Source organism: Chelonoidis abingdonii, chromosome 10 (assembly GCF_003597395.2).
Source record: "Chelonoidis abingdonii isolate Lonesome George chromosome 10, CheloAbing_2.0, whole genome shotgun sequence".
NCBI lineage: Eukaryota > Metazoa > Chordata > Testudines > Testudinidae > Chelonoidis > Chelonoidis abingdonii.
In genome coordinates, this window is record NC_133778.1 from 28,676,103 (window position 1) to 28,696,179 (window position 20,077).

A 20,077-nucleotide genomic window follows, 5' to 3' on the forward strand; every position below is an offset into this window, starting at 1 on the left:
TAGCACTGGGGTATTGTTTACACATTCATCAGTACAGTGTATCTGGCCAGATAGTATAGTAGATTAGAATGACAAAACAGATTCAAGAAGGTGGTATTAACATGGAAAGAAACCAGACTGCTACTGGAATATAAAATCTTATTTAAACTGTTAATTTCAAGAACTACAATTCGAGTAAGTGTGACTGACAATTCATACGTGAGAATGCTATTTAAATGTAGACACTATAGTCATTTGCACAATATTTAACAAGAAGTCAAATATTTTGTGGTTACCCAGGGGCTGACTATAAAAGTATCAGTACCTTTGTGTTTGCTCATCATAGTTCCACAGTTTCATCTGTAATTCAAGTTCGGTTTCTTTTTCTTCTCGCTGTTCCACTGTTGCTAACCAGTTGCCTTGAGCACTAAATGCAGCCTTCACCAAGTCAACCTGGTTTAGACCTATTTGATGGATGTATTCCTGCTGCACGATATCGAGCTGGAGAGTCACAAGAGCAAAACTAATTTTAAAGCTCAAGTGAGGGAGTTTGGAAAAAAGTCAGTCATGGAAAAAGGACACCACAGAAGGAAAGATGTTCTGGAAATTATCAGGACCATTGAAAACTAGATGAAATATTTAATAGTAGAACTGATTGCCAATACATGGGCCTTAATACATGAGAAATGCCTGCAAAAGCCATGTAGATTCCACAATACAGAAGATGTGGAAACACACCAAAATATACTTTGATTTCAATATTTAGCTTATAAAAGGCACCAATGACCATTGTATAGGGCATTTTCTGTAGATTCTGACAATCTTATTCTTCTTACATTCACTTCCAAGTTGTCCATCACCATAAGAAGTGTGATTAGTATTCCAAGGCATAACTAAGGAATCAATTAAAAAATCTTCAAATCCTACTATCTTTATATATTACAACAATTTGCACTTCTGTAATATCCTTGCCACATTACAGCTCTGCAAGTCAAGACACAGATAAGCAATTTTACTATGGTCACAGAGGAAGTCTGTGACACAGCTCTAAGGATTCCAGTCTTATGCTACAACCATTGACCTACTCTCCCGTACCTACATCATACTGCAAGTGTAATTCTGTCACACACATGCATAACCTATAGCACCAGTCTATGCAACTTACATTGTACAACTGTTTGTCAGTTTGGAGACAATAAAACTGCAGATGACCAGGTTTTCCATTCAGAACCAAAGCTTTAGTTCTAGGATCAACCACCAAACCAGTCTTGACATCACTGCCTGCAGTGAAGAGCAACAGCAACGATCTAAGTTAGAAAGTGATGTCTTTAGCTATCTAAGCAGAAGAAAAGTTGTTTTACTGCACGTACCTTTGACTAATCCTTGAATTACGGCAGAAACACTCAGGTTGCTATGTATGATTGTTATTTCTAAATGTACAAATACATACAAATTAGCCAAGCAAGGCAAAGGCTTATGTGATGTAAAAAGCAACAGTTAGCAATATTCTACAACTGGAAAAATCAGGATATGCACCCACCCAAAATTCAATTTTAAGAAGTCATTCTATTACTTAATGAATTACAAATGCAACATATATATGTGCACTAAACATTAAATTGAAAATCACATGGAAAGTCAGCAGCACAAGAACATTTGAAACGAGAGAAAAAGTACCAGCTTATCAGAATCTTTGGGACTAAGTTACAAGCTTCCACAATCTGTAAACAAAAGCGAACTGTTGCTAGCATCGGAAATAAAAGATCAAACATCTACACTTTCAGATGAGATTTGAACTTGTGTACAATACCAAAACAGTGAATCTTAAGTGCATATATTCTAATAAATCTATGGATCATGAATTCCTTATGGAATGAATACTATTACAACAGGTTTGGGCTTACTGTTTTCTGTGTGAGAGGTACAATAGAAAGTTCCATCCGGTGAGGCTGAGATGTGTTCAATAGTCGATCCCAAACGGGGCAGGAATTCCTTCCTATAATCTGATCCATCACGCCACTGAACCAGTACAGACTCAACCCCACCACTCAGCAGGCTGGTGCCTTCACATGCAATAAAAAACCTGAAGTAGGTAGAGGAACTATTCCAAACTGACATATCTATATATATTTCTAGCGTGCTAGTCACTATGGTATCTAGACACCAATTCTATATTTAAATCCTTTAAATTATGTCAGCAAAAAATTATACATCACTGCTACGCAGACTGGTCAAATCTCTTAACATGCCCGTCCGATCTCTCAGACTCAATAAGAAACACTGCTACTGCAAGCATCAAAATGTCACTTAATAAATACTATCTCAGGAACAGCTAACTTCATTCATTTCTTGGGGGAATCAACTATGTTTTGTGTTACAACACAGCAGAAACTCTCTAATATTAAATACTGCAAAATGCTTCCGGCGTGGGAGAAAAGGCTCGAAGCAAGATCAATACTGTGGGTCATGTTCCCACTAAAGTTAACAAGAGTTTTTCCACTAAATTCAAAGGAAGTAAAGCGTGGGCCCAGAGAAGATTTCTTTGGCTTGTTTTTTTAATTTGGATTTGGCTCCAACAAGAACTTAGGTTTCCCCATCTCCTCAGAAGATGATTGTTGCATAATGAAGGTGACAGCTGGCTCAGGATTTACATTGCCAGAGAAGGAAAATCTTTGAAGTCGTGTCTGCCAGCCAAAATAGTGGCATGAAACATGCTTACACATCTGATTTCCTTGCTTTTTTGTAACAAGTATACAGCTGTGCACACAAAAAAGCCACAACTGCTTCCACCTTTCCATTACTCCACCCAAAAAGTCCTCAAAAAACCTTTCCTGAAGACATAAATCCATTCCTAGAACTTATGTATTTGTTTGTAGGTGGATGATGCCAAACTTCAGCAGTTTCTTTTTTCTTCCTGCACTTTAAGACATTTGCACTCACCCTCTACAGAGAAAGCTAGATCCATTACTACATCATGGTGCCAGTGCAGTGTGGAGAAAGTGTATTCTCTTTTGTGGTTAAAATTTCTCCTGTTAGGAAGAAAACATTTAATTTAGTAGCAGAATACGTGCTGGAGAGAATAATCCGTAAGCAAACAAAAATGGGCAAGTCAAATGGAATAAAATGTAAAATAAGAATACTAACATCTACTGTAACCCTTCCAATGTGGGTTTCTTGTATGTTCAGGTGACGGAAAGGGTGTGGCACAGACTGCACACTAGGTGTCCCCAGCTGGCATAAGATCCCTAGGGAATTACCGCCAGCTGGGACAAGACAGACCAATTCCTGATCTGGAGCACTGATGCAGAGCTGTTACTGGCTGCTAGTTCTCAAATTCTCTTTTCCCTCTCTCCCAGGCAGCTGTGTAAGGGAGAAGAGCTAGCCTCTCCACTAGTCACTGACTGGCTTTGTCTGAATAAGAACTCCCATTGTGCTTTCACTGGGGTTCCCAAAACCTGGTACAAAAGTCTCTTATCTTCACCCACAGCAGCAGGCCCAATTCAAACACTTCAGTTTTAAAGTTGCAGGGTGCAGCCAAGGAGACATTTTCAATCTGTGATTATATGCAAATTAGACAGCCTTGAGGTCTGTCATAATTTAGAGCTTTGAGAAACGGGATGGCTATCCTCAATAGCTCATCATCATTTCTACAGGAGCCACTTCTGACTATGGCAAGGGAGGATGATAGATCCAGTCAGAGAATTACGTCAATGCCTCATCACCACTGTCAAGCAGGAAGTCCTGTGCCTACTCATGACTCACTATGTTCAAGTTCTATTATGAGAATATCAAATCAATGCTAGCTGTCAAATTTAACATACCAGAGACGAATCTTGCCATCTTTATGTCCACTTGCTATACAGTCTTCCTTAGGGTGACAGGCTACACAAGTAAAATAGTTGTTTGCGCCTTTTCTACTTGTTGCACTTAAAGGAAACCTTCAAAAATTAAAGAGTCGTTTTAATTAGAGTTCAATGTTAGATGAAGCTTCTCAATGGTCTTCGTATGTAGTCTACCTGCAGCTGGGGCTACGTCAAAAAAGATCAGCACAATCACTGCACAAATGAAAATTAAAAGAAACTTCTGAATGCATATGGGATTCCGAGGAGTGAGCAACTGGTTGCGAGTACTCCTGAACTACAAGAAAGTTGACAAAAGTTAGGCAAACCCCTCCCAAGGAAAGGACAGACATCATCCCCACTTCGCTTCCTAGATTCTTCCCCTCACCCCCAGCAAAAACAGCAGCATCTGCATCTCATCAGGACCTTACAAAAAAATCCTAATTTAAGTCCCTGTTTCAATCCAGCACTAGAAAAGTGATGACACTATAGTCTGGGCCTAGGCTAAGAGTTGCTTGGCATCCCACAAATCAGTGATGGCACTGCAGCCCAAACTGCCTGTTGTTTCCCACCAGCAGCCTGAGACACACTGAACAAGAGGGGCTGCCAGAACAGAATTTTGGAGAATCTCTAAAGGAAGAATCTGACAGATGGATAAGCAGTTACTCAACATAACTTGCTAGGATTTCAGAAATAAAAACAAGTCATTTATGAGGAATCCCATTTACCCATGCAATGATATGCAGTTGAATCAGTGGTATCAAAGGATGATGATGGAGCTAAAATAACTACATACAGCTGACCTGTTACAATACATATTTATGAGGTTTCATAGCTGACAACATCTACAGCCATTAGTCTTACCTGTTAACCTTTTTCTTTTTGAAAAAATAAACAAGGAGATGAAGACCACGCACTGATGCCACATATTCACCCTGTTACAGCAATACAACAAGTTAGGACTTCGTATTTGATAAAGATTCACATTGAAATTGGAGCATAACAAATGGGCCTTTGATCATGTTTCTTAAACAGGTCTGCACCATGAATAAATGGTACCAAGACAAAGACACAAGATGCCATTACCCTAATCAATGACAGTTGCTTGCTTGCAATGAGATGTTACTGCTCCACATGTTAATACAGCTAATATAAGCTCATACAACCTAAAAAATCTGAAAAAATCTTTTAAAACTTGCTCTCTCTATAACAGCCTCCAAGAAACTACTAAATATTTCCCACACCCACTGGGACAAGCTTTGCACTAAGTTATAGCTATACAATCCCAGAGAAGTATGCACAGGTAAAGTAATGTGTGGAATCTCTTGTTATGTGCACATTGCAGGGTTGCATATAAATGGCTGTTTGGGATACTAGCACAAATTCTTTTTTCATATAGAAAAATAGTTTAGTGATTTGTTAAAAATCCAAAAATTCCATGAATTTTATACCAGAACCGCTTACTTTATTTTGTCTCAGAACAAACAGATGATAACACAAATATTGAATTTCCAGTCATACTCTCTTCTATCTTTAGGTCTAATATAAAAAATACTCCTAAGCTTCTGTAGTGCCTGTCCTGCTCTGTAAAAGCAAAGGATCCATTAGGGTACACAGAATTTGAAACATGACTAAGAACAGCATCTCCTTACACAACACATCTGGTCCGGGTGACTAGGGAGTACAGTAAAAGCTTGTTTCTGTCACTAGTTATACTCTTGTTGGCACTGAAGAGAGAATTCTTTTTTTATTTCACATACGAAAAATCAGCTAAGTTCTAACTGCTTAATATTTACTACTGGTGGCAATGCATAACCTAAGGGAACACCCCTGTCCTCAAATAGCTTCTCTTTTATATATCAAGCTCACCTTGTAAGCTAGCTGTTTGGGAACCTTCCTCCCACACCCCACAAAAAACCTAAACAAAACAGTTTTTTAAAATGTAAATTTATATCTGAACTGAGAGTAACAAAAACAGGGAACTCCACATGTTATTTTTACAGTCATTTTTTTTAATTTATTTATTTATTTATTTATTTTTTTAAGAGTACAAATGCACTGTTAGCTCTGATGCACAAAAAGATGACCTAAAAACATTAGGGCAGAAACCAACATTAATTCTTTTGATTTGTGTGTTCCCATTTTCCCCAGAGGACAAGTGCTCTTTTCGGTATATATTTTAAATTTTAAGAGGGAAGGGATGTAGCTTAATGAATTCAGAGTTATTTTGTTACCTCACTTTTGCTAGGGCTCTGAGACAAATAAAGTTGGTCATCTAATCAGAGCCTTTTGATCTTTAACATCTTACTTTTTCTTTTACACTAAGTGTGAAAGAGCCAAAGTTTTGCAGACGGACAAGAAAAATAAAGCAGATAATATTCTAGGTCCAACATGAACACAATTTTCAATTAACATTTACCATACAAAAAAGCCTTCAAGGCCAAAGTGTATTGTATGTCTAGTACAAGAATGGTAATTCTCTTCTTTCTAAAGAAAAGGGCATTTTACTGGATTAAGAGCTTGAAATTCTGCAATTTTCCTTTATTTTTTCCCCGAATGCAATGAAGTTGTGTTGTAGGACATATTTTTGCAACTCATCAGCAGTTCTGGTCTTATTATATTTTTACGAAATTATAAAAAATAGATGGTGCTGGATGTCAAATTTGTTGAGGTGAGCTTTCTAAGATCAATGGTTTGATGTTAAGGGGAAAGGTGAGGATTCACACTAGGTTTGCATTGCGTGGACACATCCACACAATCATTACTTCTTTGAGCGACAAGATTACTTGGTTAATCATATTTTTTTATATACCAGACTAAACAGAATGTGGTTAATACATTTTATATAAAAGAAAAACATCTAAAAAAAGGTAAATATACTTCTCTTCCAAACGCAGTACATTTGGGTGACTGGCCTATATCATCCAAAATCAAAGACAGCTCCTTGGCTTCCACTTCTTGGTCTGGTGTTTTTGGCAGTTTCACAGAAACAAGCTGGAACCAATCTAGTCAAATAAAGACTTTGGTTAATAAAATAATTTTGTGGATGATGTGTGTTCAAAAGGCGAGAATGTAGGGGCACCTTTTATCCTTAATATAAAATCCACACTAGCTCCTTTCACTGTTTTTTTGAATGCATACTTAAGGATGAAGTCCTGACACCTTTACATTTTTGTCTCAGATGTTTCCGTGCCAAACTTTAAAACAGACAGATGAGCTCTAGATTTTTCCATAGTGGTTTCCTGTGTAACATAAAGCAGAAACCAAACCAAATTACATAGATTTGTTCTTCTTCTGAAGTGGCATTCATAGGAGTATCATACAAGTGAAATCATATCATATCTGTTTTTCAGGCTTTGAATAGCTGAATTTATGCTGATACTAGAACTGGTCAAATTTTTTTCCATCATCACGTTTTTTCAATTTGAAAATGCCCGTTTGCTGAAACTAAAACTTTCTGTAGAAACAGAGCAGAGCAAGGATCTTCCATATCCCAGGTGAGTTGCTACTGGCTATGCGGGCATGAAAATTTTTTGAAGAGTTTAAATTTTGTTCTGATGCAAAACAAAAATGGAAACCTCTAAGTTTTCCACAAAACAAAGTTCTTGTTTTCTTGCCAGCCTTAACTGATACTGGTTATTGTAGAGATGTAGCTTTTAATATGGTAACATGACCTCAGGATACACTTAGAAGTTTAAATACAGGTCAAGAGACTCAAATAATTAGGTCAAGACACTCAGATAATTACATCTGCCATAATGTACAGCACAAGTGTCTGGAAGTTTAAGATTAAGCTTTGATACAACCAAAAGTCCAAAAATGAAAATACTAAATTGCACATTAAGAATGACCATAGTTTCAACAACAAAACACTAAGTGTACAGCAATAGTTAGTTATTTTACATATTTAAAGGACACTTTCAAGATAACTTTTAAAAAACACTTTTCCTACAATATGTAGTTTGCTAATAACGCTGTAGATTATTAAGAGTGAAAATGTATCCGGATTATTTCACTCTCCATCTCCTGTGCTGTTGGTACACTTTTTACATTTCATTCAGCATGGACAGTGAAACAAAACCAGATAGGTTCTGGTCAGTGCACCAACACAGTATTGTTGTGTTTGGGGTCTATGTTATACCAATGGAAGGGTTAAATAAAACTTTGCATTTCCACAGGATTAATCAGACTTCGTAAATCTTTCTTTTGTCCTCCCCTCTCCCTGGAACAAAAACACCACCACAATTTTGGGGCCTAAACTAAGTTATCAGAGTCCCTTTAAACATTCCAGAATACTTAATATCACATTGCAACAAACTACAAACTGAAGTTAATTATATCGTACCTAAGAAATCTTCAATCTTCTTTGGAATTATAATGAACACTGAATCCTCAGAACCAGCAAGCGTATAGAATGCAAGAAGTTTGTATCCAACAAGAAAAGTCTGAAGAAAAAACCAACAAAGTAGTTATGAAATAAGAACTTCAAATTTGCTGGACAGTTGTCAATTATTCTGAAATTCTCGTACAGTCAGATAGAGAACAGTTTACAACCTAGTCAGAGATTCTTTTTATCACAGGCCTTGTTGCTTTTTAAAAAATGTTTGCTAAAAGCTTGTAGTTGATCATTCTCAATTTGAAATCAAAAGAAAAAAAAGCATTCTTTTGGTTGGTAACCCTGTTACAGAACAAAAGACTTATGTCAGTCTTGTTTAGCAGTATTTGTATAGTGTGAAATGCCAAATTTACTGGGAAAGCTAAAGGTAACAACCTATCCTCTGCTATGTGGTGGGGTGGAAGAAATGTGTAGGACGCCTATTCATCTTCCAACCTCCAAGGCACGAGATCTCCTCAGTTCAGGTGCAGTAGGATAGAGCTGGCCATCACAGCAGCCCGCAGACTACATCTCCAAGGGGACACATTCAGCACCTAGTCTGACATCAATAACTACAACATGGGTGCTAAATGCTACCTTAAACACTCATTGTTCCTGCTCAGATGAGTGGCAAAGTACATCTCAGCACCCATCCCACAATACACATCTGTCCGCATCTTTTTACAGCTGCCCTTAGTCAAGCTTTGGTCCCAAGGCAGTTTATATGCAGTGGGACAGCAGCCCTCAAACTGTCATCCTTGGACCAGAGGTAGCTTGTAAAGCCCTTCTTGGCTACCCTCAGAAATAAACATTGAGAAGTAAGCAGTGGGGGAACTGGAATATTGTGAGGAGAGGCAGCTCATACAAGAAGCCATCCTATACGAAGTGGTCTGTAAAATAAGGTATAACTTCAATTATCTGAAAGTCATCCTTACCGCCAGTGAAACAGGAAAAAGACATGCAAACTCTCTGGGAAGTCAGATAGTCAAAGACAGAGAGAGGAGCTGCCTGAGCCAATCAACTAGTTAAAATAAGGAAGGGAGAACAGAAGAGCTACATTGAGCACAAAAATCATAGATAACTTTGTGCATATAACTCTTCCTCCCTCCTTTCTTAAAGCCTACCAATCTTGGGAAAAAGTCTGGATAGCTTCTCTCCTATGCTTCATCTTCACACAATTGTGTAGTAAGTCTCAAGCAACTTCTTGAGGACCTTCTGATAACCATAGTTTTAATGTACAGAATATTTAAGAAGGGACTGCATACTTAATTAGCAAAGGGTCATCAAACATGTCACTCCAGGCCCCAGCTAGGGGTCAGCAAATTTCTCTTGCCCTAAGTTAGAGGCCTGCTCAGGGACAAAATACAAACCACATTAACAAACACTGCTTTTGAAGCCAGGGTTTATGCTCATCTCCACTAAAAGCTTCAGAGAGCCTGCATTTGGCCCTTTGTGTTTTGTTCAGTCCTAGTATTCATTTAATTGATGGTCAACAGTGAACAACAACTCTGGAATCCATGAAAAGCTGTGACAGAACAAAATATTTACATACTTTAATGAGAATTCCATCGGTGAAGTCCCAGAGTTTAATGGTGCCATCTAGAGAGCAAGAATACAGCTTGAAAGGAAAAATAAAACAAGTTATGAAAAGAACACAAATTGCAAAGCAAAACACTAGGGCCAAGATTTTACACAAAATTAGATCCTCAAGTTAGGCTCTTAAATCCATATCTGGTCATCTAAGTGACTGGATTTTTAAAAAGTGCTAATCACCAAGTTCTGGTTCACGTCTAACAAAACACACATGCTGCTATTCTACTTTGATGCACACACTTTTGACATATGCAGTTTGAGACCAGTGTGTTCCTATTTTGTATCTGAACATCATATCAAAGTTACCTAGCATATAAATGTTTATATACACATTTACAATGCATGTGCAAGGATGACGGATGCACAGAACTTCGGGAAATAGATTCAGTTCTACAAGTGGGCCCAGATTTTACACACAGCAACAGAAAAAGCCAAACAGAACCAACTCAATTTTTCTTCTTCAGATAACGTATTCTAACTCAAAGTTAAAGCTGAAAATTTAAGTATTCCCCACTTGTTTCTCCCAACCCCCACAAGATAAAAATCTCATATTTAGAGGATGCACAGGCAAAACTTAAGTTGATGCCATCAGTTGAATTACTGTGTACCCTCAAATTTCTCACTTGATTGCTACAGATAGTGTAGTAGGAAGGGAAGGTCAGAATTAACTCAAGTATTTAAGGTGCTGTTGATAATGCTAATATATTCCCCATCTTCCATGTTTTGAAAGAGATCACGCACACTCTACGGTTATAGTAGGTAGATGTGTACATATTGGGGAGAGGCATGTGTAATGAGGACAAAAGTTATAGGAGTTGCCAATATTTATGAATAAGGGCATAACACAAACACCAGCTGAGATCAGAAATACTTTTCTCCAAGGTATAGTTGCACATTTGCGTTTACTGTAAGTGCTATGGGCCACTCATTCCTGTGCAAATACAGAGCCGGACACTTGGGAGGCTGATTAGGAAATCCTTAAAGCCATGTACTGATTACCATACCCCCTGGGAAATAACCGGGATTTAGCCATGCCTGCTCCTACTCCAGCCATAAACCTGGCATATCTCCTGCACCTGGGTATGCCTTATAGCTGTTTTATGAGTCTTTTCCCCATATAGCTGGCACAGAGTGGGCCACGAGGCACTGATGAATCAGGTCCTACATATCCTACTGCTGAAGAGCCTAGTATTGGCAATAGTCAAAGACAGACAAATACTAGATTAAAGGAACCACGGTTGGGTTGTTCCAGTATAGCATTTTTTGAAGCGACCTGAGACAAAATCTGTCCACCTCTGCTTCTAGAAAAAGCTTCCCACTCAGTAGAGTAATCTGATGATTTACAGCAAAAAATTCATACACTAATATGGGTAATTGCAATTTCAGTCTAAGTAAACAGAAACTATTTCAGCAATTATCATAAGAAATAATTATTTCCAGCCATCTCTCACTTTCCAGCCACCCCAAAACACACATGACTGTGTGTCCTGTACTGCCAAAGTCAAGTACAGTTTCCTTAACTAAATCAGGAAAGAATCAAAAGCCTAGCTGGACTGGACTCACAATTACAAAGATTTAACAACCTGCATGTGGTTTTGGGGGTTAAGTTGAATTCCTGTCACCAGGTTTGTGTGACCCTGCAGAATGTGTACACATTTTTCTGTAGCCGTGCTATACACTTTCACATAGTCTCCTGACGCACATAAAAGGTATCTGAAAAGATGATGAAACAAAAGGTTAATATCACAGGGTGACTAAGAATTCTGGATAAAGATATTACACTTCATGTTTGTCAAGAGTAACTACTCTGAATCTACAAACTACTAAACATGAAAAATTTAGGCCAGCATCAAAGAGATGACTCCATATTTGGAACTTATGTTTTCCATTGTTTGTACAGATTTACTTACTTTACCATCAAACGTAATAGAAGAACAAACAAGCATATCAGATTTGAACATTCAGTTGTAAAGGCAGGAAAGTTACTCTTATGTATTTTAGTTCTTGCTAAGGTGCTGCTGGCTTGATCACTTTGAAAAATAAAGGCCTGTATTGATCAGCATAACAAATAAAACACTCATGATGCTACTTATACCTCTTCATATTACATATAAAATATCTATATCCCCCTTTGATAACATCAGTATCTGCTACATTTATAGGACTCTGCCTGGAAATTCTTGCTCTCACTTTTGGACACAATAAAGATCAGCTAATTTTCCCCCCAAACCTCAAGTTCCTAAGGCTATGTCCACACTATTGCAGCAAGTCGTGTGAGAGAGAGAGAGAGAGAAACTCTCCTGTCAACTTACCTTACTCTTCTCAATGGGGGTAGAGTACAAGGATTGACTGGAGAGCGACCTGCTGTCGATTTGGCAAGTCTTCACTAGACCCGCTAAACCGACCGCTAGTGGCTCGATCTGAGCGTCAACTCGGGCTGTAATGTAGACTGCCCTAAGACTCAAGCACCTTTTCAGCACTCCTATTTTATAGGTTTTAAAAAAACAACATACCAAAACAAAAATATGAGAGATTCCTATAAAGAATTTAAGATAAATATCAGAGGGAGGGCATTCTTAGGTTCCCTGTGAAACTTCTGCATGCTGGAGCTAACCTTCTCTCTAATAGTCCTGAATTTTCCTTTGACAGCTTCACTGGTTCCTTAGTTATCTCCAACTCCAATTCAAAATTGGCCTACTGATGTTCAAAGTCATGCATGCCACTCTTCTGTTTATCTACTCTCTGCACACCTTCATGCCACTCTTCACAGCTGCAGAAGACACTATTTCACTTATGCTGTTCCATCCCTCGCTTCTGAAACAAGTCTATTTTAAATCTCTCCTTAGCCCCCACCACCCTTTTTGGTTTTTTTGCAGCTCAGAATGCTAACAATTAAGTGTCATGTCACACTAAAAATAGGAAAATTAGCCAGACAAGTTTAAAACAACATGTGTCTACATGTTTAAGATTATGTTTTGATCTCCAGCCCTTGATTATGGGCTGCCAAACGCAGCATACTCAGCTAAGGAGGGTGGAGAGAAGAATGGTTCTGGAATGGACAGTCCCACAACTACACACCAAAATAACTCTACTTATAAAAGGTTTTGTCCATAACCATATTTAACATGATTTATTCATGTCTGTGTAGACGCACAAAAAACAGGCTAGAGAACCCTGCTTTAATACTACCCCCACCCCCACTCCAATATATCCCCTACTGTAGAATAAATATGAAATTAAAGTTATCTTTTAATCTGGTTAAAGAAATGTGCATGTTGTAAAACAAGACCCTGACTAGCAAGTAGGGCAGAAGGAATGGAGCAGGGAGGATGTCTGGTTCAAAGACTAAATTAATGAGATAAGAGAAAGTTTCTAAAAAAAGGATCCTGAGCAACAGCGTGACAGCAAATGGTTTTGAATCTATCTGAAGAGGCAATATGGACCTCCCCATCCCACATACGAATGTTATCTTAAAAGTAAAGCCTAAGTGAACCGCGGTGCAATGAAAAACTGTTTGGTCAGCAAGAAGGAGGGTAGAGACAGGGAGGATAGGCCTTGGGGATAAAAGGAAGTTGTAAATCTTATCTGGATTAAGACTTGAAATAAGGATGAAGTGTCTCAAACTGGTATTTAGCTGAAGTCAGTAATTGGCCATGACATCACTTGTTTGTTAAAGGGTGTAAAAAGTAAACTTTTAAAGGGTTCATTGCTCATATCTGCTTGACTATGTTAGAGCTAATATGGGTCTAAGCACCCCTGGGTTTAATCTGTTTGTCAGTGTCTTGATCAAATGCTTCTAAAGGTTTTGTTACTGATTGGATGTAGTAAATTGCTTATTATTAAGGCTTTTGAGGCATGTTTAGAGCTACTATATAAATATAACACAGCCTCTGGATTTAATAAAGGAATTTATAGTTAAATTAGTGTCATGACAACATCCTGCATAAATAATAATAATTTCAACACCTAAGTTAAGCCTCATCTACACCAGGGTTCATCTACTTTGGAGAATTAACTTTTAGGTAATTCAAACATCAATATTGAATGCAGGCAACGAATATGTCAGTGTCTCCACAGTGACTCCTATTTCACTTGCAGTTATCCCCACATTCAGTGGGGATGCAAGTTAATTGCTCACTGTGGAAAAGTGGTGAGAGGACTCACTGAAGTGCATGAGCTAGTTTGCTGCCGCCTCTTACCTATACAGCACTGCAACCAGGTCTCAAAAGGCAAAAATGGAAAAACACATCCTTTTGTTAGCTCAGCTGAGTTTGCTTAAAATGACTGAAAAATTCTGGCAAAATGCAGGCCAAAAAACTTAAAAAAGAAACATACACCCTTTCTACCCCTCAAGAGGGGTCCCATGATAGGACAATCTAGCATGGGCTAAGAACAAATATTATTTAAAGCTGCTCACAGCAGGGCTAAGAAACTGCATAAAGCATACCTGCAATGATGTGTGGCATGGTACGGGCTAATTGCATTATTTAGCACTCCAAAATTCTTCCGTGCAGATAAGACCTACAACTAACTAGGCCAGCAACACTACTGGCTAGGGAAGTGTCCAACGTATAACTTTTTTGTAGTGTGGATGGGCCAACATCGATACAGAATTCAGGTTGCAACACAATTCTCTATTGTGAGTCAAACACATTGTCCTGGCCACACCATAAACAAAAGTTATGTTAGAAAACACTCACTTTTAATTGTGTAATTGATCTCAATATGGCAATAATTTTCTTAAATGCCCAGGAAACAATAAGCTACGTTATACAGCCTCCTGCTTTGCCCACTGATTGCAGGAAGAGCAGGCCATTGGAGCTAGCTAGTGGGGGCTTGGAACCAGGGTAGACCGGCAGCCCCCCTAAGTTCCCTATGTGGCAGCTCAGCCCTGCCGGGCAGTTCAGCTGTCCCTCCTCCCACTGCTGTTTGGTGCTTCTGCCCTCTGCCTTGGAGCTGCACCTGGGAGCCTCCTGCTTGCTGTACAGTGGGTGTTTATGTGATCATTGCTTATTTGCATTGCAGTGTCCACTGGCCTTGTTAGCACTACAAAAGTAATTTCCTCCTTTGATAGTCACCCCTTCTTAACTGTTGAGAATAGGCCACTTCCACTTTAATTGAATTAGCCTCATTACCAGTGACCCCGCCACTTGGTAAAGCAACTCCCATCTTTTCATGTGTTGTAATATATATACGTGCTTTCTGTATTTTTCACTCAATGCATCTGATGAAGTCGGTTTTAGCCTATGAAAGCTTATGCCCAAATACATTTGTTAGTCTCTAAGATGCCACAAGGACTCCTCGTTGTTTTTGCTGATACAGACTAACATGCCTACCACTTTGAAAACTGTACATTCAAAGTTATCCACACATTATTTATGCACCACTTATCCTGAGCCAGGTCAAGCCATGCCCCAACAGGTCACCTCCAGTTTTCCACCAGTAATGAGAGAATTTAATTACTTTCTACCCTCCTCAGTCTAATGCTTTACCTTGATGTGCTGTTTTGGAGTATCTTTCCCCACTAAATTTTACAAGTGCTTTGAAAGTCTCTGACCGCAAGTACTAGACAAGTACAAGGTACTACTACACGCTCCCTGCTATCCCTTCCCAGGTCCCCCTGTATCACTCCCACATCTCTTAGGTAACCAAGCCAGCTGCGCCCTTCCTAGTTCCTGCTCATCTTTCCCTTCCCACCACATGCGCTGAGGATGGAGAAAGTGACCAGCCAGTGGCTGAGTTGCCATCTGAGAAATTTCAGCATTTCAAAATTTGGCTTTATTCCCAACTAGCCCTGAATCCCACGTATTGGAAATTTCTCATGACTAAAAACTTGGCCGGAAAAGCCCTGGCACGGCGGGGCTGCCCGAAGCTAAGGACTCCCACGCCCGAGGCACCGGCAGGGCAGGTCCCCTCTGGGGTTTGGTGGCGGCTCCTCGAACCCGACTCGTGGGCTGTTCGGGCTGCGCTAGGGGCCAGTCGGTGTCCGGCCTGGGCAGCGCTGGGCTGACGGAGCAGCAGGCTCCGCGCCCACAGCGCTGGTAGCCCCTGGTGAGCTCCCCACCCTACCTGCGGCCGTTACACGCGCCGGCTTCGCAGACCCGGTGGGGCTCACCGGCGGGTCCCGGGCCGCGTCGCGCCGCGAGCGGGCTCCAGTGACTGTGGAGGAGTTCAGCAGTTCCCGCCCCCCGCGCAACAACCCCCCTCTGATTCGCCCCCCTCTCACTTGGCATCGGCGGAGAACGCCGCTCTGATGCCGCTCAACTTGCTACCGCCGCAGCGCACCACGCGGAGCGGCTGCTGGGCCACCATCTTCCCGCTGCGAGACCTTCGACCTCTGACCCTCACTGCGCATCGCGTAGCGGTTAGGGCACTTCCGCCCTTAGTTTACATGGGGACAGGAAACTCTCAGTGACCTTCGTGAGGTCACAGGGGACTGCCGTCAGCAGGAGCGCACCACGCTTCGCTCCGCCCCGCCCCTTACTGGAGGAAGAATGCAGGAGAAACCGGAAACCGTAGTAAGCGCATGCGTAGAGCCTTTCTTGCCGTCCCCCCTTGTCGTTCTAGGCCGGAGTCGGCCGTTTCGGGTGACGTCACTAATGCGCGCCAGAGTCAGGCTGCAGAGGCTGGCGCCTGGGGAGGTGAGCGAGGGGCGGGGCCTGGGGAAGTGGAGTGAGCGGGCCGGTCTCGTGCTCTTGCCGTCCCGGAGGTCGCTTCGGGACGCTATCAGGGCTGGTAGTGAGAGCATTGGCTGCTGCCCCGGCGCCCCTGTTGTTCCTATGGTAACTGTGTGGCACCCATCAGCCACCTCGTTATACTGACCTATCCCGGTGTAGACAGCGCGAGGTCAAAGGGCTCCCGGTGGCCATCGCTACCCCCCTTGGGGAGGTGGTGCACTTCCCTGTGCTATGGGAGAACCTCTCCCAGCGTAGGTAGCACCAGCACTATAAATATAGCCAAACCCTTATGCAGGTCTCCTATGTCTGCATTGCCTGTCCTTTGCCGAGATGTTCCTGATAACGGTGCTCAGAGAGCAAGGCAGTCTTCCAGCTGCAGGCACCAGAGAATCACACCAAAAGGGATTTACCTTCCAGTGACGCGATGCTGATGTGCTCCAAAATGTCTGTTAGTCTATAAGGTGCCACAGGACTCTGCTGCTCCTCAAACAGTGGCCTTCTTGGTTGGTGGGTCATAACAAATGTGGGCTATTTTCAGTCCCAGTGAGTGACTTTAGCTAGCAGAGATATTGCATTAGCGCAGACTTAGAAGAATGGCAATATGTTAACGAAGGACTAGAGATAAAAAATAATTATTTGTTTCTGTTTGCAACAGTACACAGTTTAGTTTCATCTGTGAATTTGTTAACATGCTCCTTAATTACAACTAAAAACAATTCATTAACATGTTCATTAAATACTATTATTTTTCATAGAGCGTGACAAGTGGCACTGCTAGCTGTGTATAGCCAGTGAAGTGCTTTGGGATCAGTTTTAGATGAAAGGTGCTGTTTCAGCATGAAGTATTTTTTACACTGGAAATTTTGGGGTGGAGGAGTTAGAGGTGGGATGGGGGGACAGCAGTAGTATGAGGGGGAAGTTTCTAAAGCAGCATCCAAACCCACACTGACCCTAAGCCACAAACATTTAAGCATGTGCATGACCTTACTACCACAGATTGTCCTACTGAAATAAATGGCACGACCTACAGTACTAAAATTAAGCATCTGTACAAGTGTTTGCAGGAAATAATTCTGAGATGTAATAGCAGGAGTGATGTGAGCAAGACACAAGAAGTAATTCGTACACTCTACTCCGCGCTGATGAGGCCTCAATTGCAGTATTGTGTCCAGTTCTGGGCGTCACCTTTCAGGAAAAATGTGGATAAACTGGAAAAAGTCAAGAGAAGAGCAACAAAAATGATTAAAGGTCTAGAAAACATGACCTATGAGGGAATGTTGAAAACATTTGGTTTGTTTAGTCTGGAAAAAAGAAGACCGAGAGGGAACATAAAGTTTCAATTACATAAAAGGTTGTTACAAGGAGGAGGGAGACATGTTGTTCTCTTTAACCTTTTAGAATAGGACAAGAAGCAATGGGCTTAAATTGCAGCAAGGGCAGTTTAAATTGGACATTAAGAAAAACTTTCTAATTGTCAGGGTGGTTAAGCATTGGAATAGATTGCCTAGGATGGTTGTGGAATCTCCATCACTGGAGATTTTTTAGAGCAGATTAGACGAATACCTGTCAGGAACATGGTCTGGATAATATTTAGTCCTGCCATGAGGGCAGGGGACTGGACTAGACGACCTCTCGACGTCCCTTCCTGTCCTATGATTCTATGAATAAACATAAAAGATCAAGGATTATGCTTTCTCATTCAAAAGACAGCACTTCCAGCAGCACAGCCCTTATGTTTTGCTGGGACACTTGTTAAATATTGGCTTGGAGAGAAGTGTCACCTATTGAATTAGTAGCACTTGAACAATCTGCGTTTCCAGTATTGACCTATCTTGACAGTGCTTATGAATCTTAACATGATTGCAGCATATGATTGTTAGGATGCAGGCCTTAATCAATTTCCAACGTACCTTTTATCATGAAATACAAAAAAAAGGTCATAGAAAAAAAACATAGCTAGGAAGGCATTGATTTAAAGAGCATTGTCTTTTATGCCCCCTCCACTTCTCCTTTGAAGCTCTTCTTCAGCACAGCAAGCTTCTGTGTTTTGATTAGGAGCACTGGAAAAAGCTCTCAGTTCAGTTTTAAGCAATCTCCTCTTTAAAGAGAAGGATAATGTACTATGAAGTGTACTCTCAACACTTCCCAAGCAGTTAAATTTTAAAGAGAGGTGTCCCCTGATGTGTTTCTAGTGCATGTTTTGAGCGGTCTTGATGACTGATCACAATATGACTTTGAGTAATCAATTCCAAATTATATTGGTATTATAATGTTAAAATAAATCTCAGCTGTTGCTAAGTAATCTGTTTCCTTTACAGTTTCTACTCAAGCCTTAAAAAAGTGTTACTGTGTGGTTTAGTATCTGAAAAATGTAGAATTTAAGTTGATAGTGTTAAAAAGCCTATATAAATTCTTGATGAGGCAACCAAGGATCAGAACATTTTTTTTTATAATCAAAAGAGATTAATTTTGAGCATTGGCCTGCTAAACCCAGAGTTGTGAGTTCAGTCCTTGAGGGGGCCATTTAGGGATTTGGGAATTGGTCCTGCTTTGAGCTAGGTGACCTCCTGAGGTCCCTTCCAACCCTAATAATCTATGAAAAAATAATCTATGACCTAATCTTCCATGAATTTATCTAGTTCTTTTTTGAACCCGGTTATAGTCTTGGCCTTCACAACATCCTCTGGCAAGGAGTTCCACAGGTTGTGTGTTGTGTGAAAAAATACTTTTTTGTTTGTTTTAAAAGTGCTGCTGATCAATTTCATTTGGTGACCCCTAGTTCTTGTGTTATGAGAAAGAGTAAATAACATTTTATTTACTTTCTCCACACCAGTCATGATTTTATAGACCTCTCTCATATCCCCCTTAGTCATTTCTTTTCCAAGCTGGAAAGCCCTAGGCTTATTCATCGCTCCTCTTATGGAAGCCATTCCATACCCCTACCCCAATCATTTATTTTCTGAACCTTTTTCAGTTCCAATATCTTTTTTGAGATGGGGCAACCACATCTGCATGCAGTATTCAAGATGCGGCATATCCTGGATTTATATAGAACCTTAGGTTATGTACCGTACACGGCTCTCTACATGTCCCAGTAATGCCTCCCCTGTGCAGAGAGAGGCTCCAGCAGTGAGGGAATGCTCTAGCATGTGGGAGGCAATGGGGAAAGGCTCCAGTAGCTCTCCACTGCTGTAGCTTTTCCCTGCCACAGGGAGCTGCTAGAGCCTTTCCCTGCTTCAGTGAAAGACTGACTGGGGGGAGACTTTTGCTGCCTCCTCCTTGCCAGAGTCATTCCCCTTTGAGAATGCCCTGTGGGCTACCTTTTTGATAACATCGTGGTGCCATCTGGTAGTCTGCTTAAATGCTTTGATCACTTACGCTAATGTCACCTCATGGAAGAAAGGTTGAACCAATTGAAAGTTGAGTATTTTGATTAGCCAGAATCTTCTAGAATAGACATCACATTATGTATATCCTTATTTGTGTACAAGGCCATCAGTGTAAATGGTGGTTTACAGAGCTCATTAAATAAGATACAGTCCCTACCCCAAAGAGCTTACATTATAAACTGACAAGACAAACCTACAGAAGTTAACTCAAACTGGAATGAAGGA

General features: G+C 40.5%; 1 protein-coding gene across 1 annotated transcript in view; it reads right to left on the bottom strand.

Moving 5' to 3' along the window:
• The window catches only part of WDR75 (WD repeat domain 75), a 36,805-nt gene extending 20,544 nt beyond the window's left edge, over positions 1-16,261 (bottom strand). The window contains exons 1-12 of the mRNA XM_032802584.2: positions 16,013-16,261; positions 11,370-11,499; positions 9,746-9,811; positions 8,164-8,263; positions 6,699-6,823; positions 4,683-4,753; positions 3,801-3,917; positions 2,920-3,008; positions 1,884-2,042; positions 1,350-1,409; positions 1,145-1,260; positions 305-480 (exon numbers count right to left, since the gene is read on the bottom strand). Coding sequence (XP_032658475.1) covers positions 305-480; positions 1,145-1,260; positions 1,350-1,409; positions 1,884-2,042; positions 2,920-3,008; positions 3,801-3,917; positions 4,683-4,753; positions 6,699-6,823; positions 8,164-8,263; positions 9,746-9,811; positions 11,370-11,499; positions 16,013-16,098 — 1,295 coding nt within the window. The 5' untranslated portion in view covers positions 16,099-16,261. The remainder of the gene's footprint in view (positions 1-304; positions 481-1,144; positions 1,261-1,349; positions 1,410-1,883; positions 2,043-2,919; positions 3,009-3,800; positions 3,918-4,682; positions 4,754-6,698; positions 6,824-8,163; positions 8,264-9,745; positions 9,812-11,369; positions 11,500-16,012) is intronic.
• Between the last annotated feature and the right edge of the window lie 3,816 nt (positions 16,262-20,077).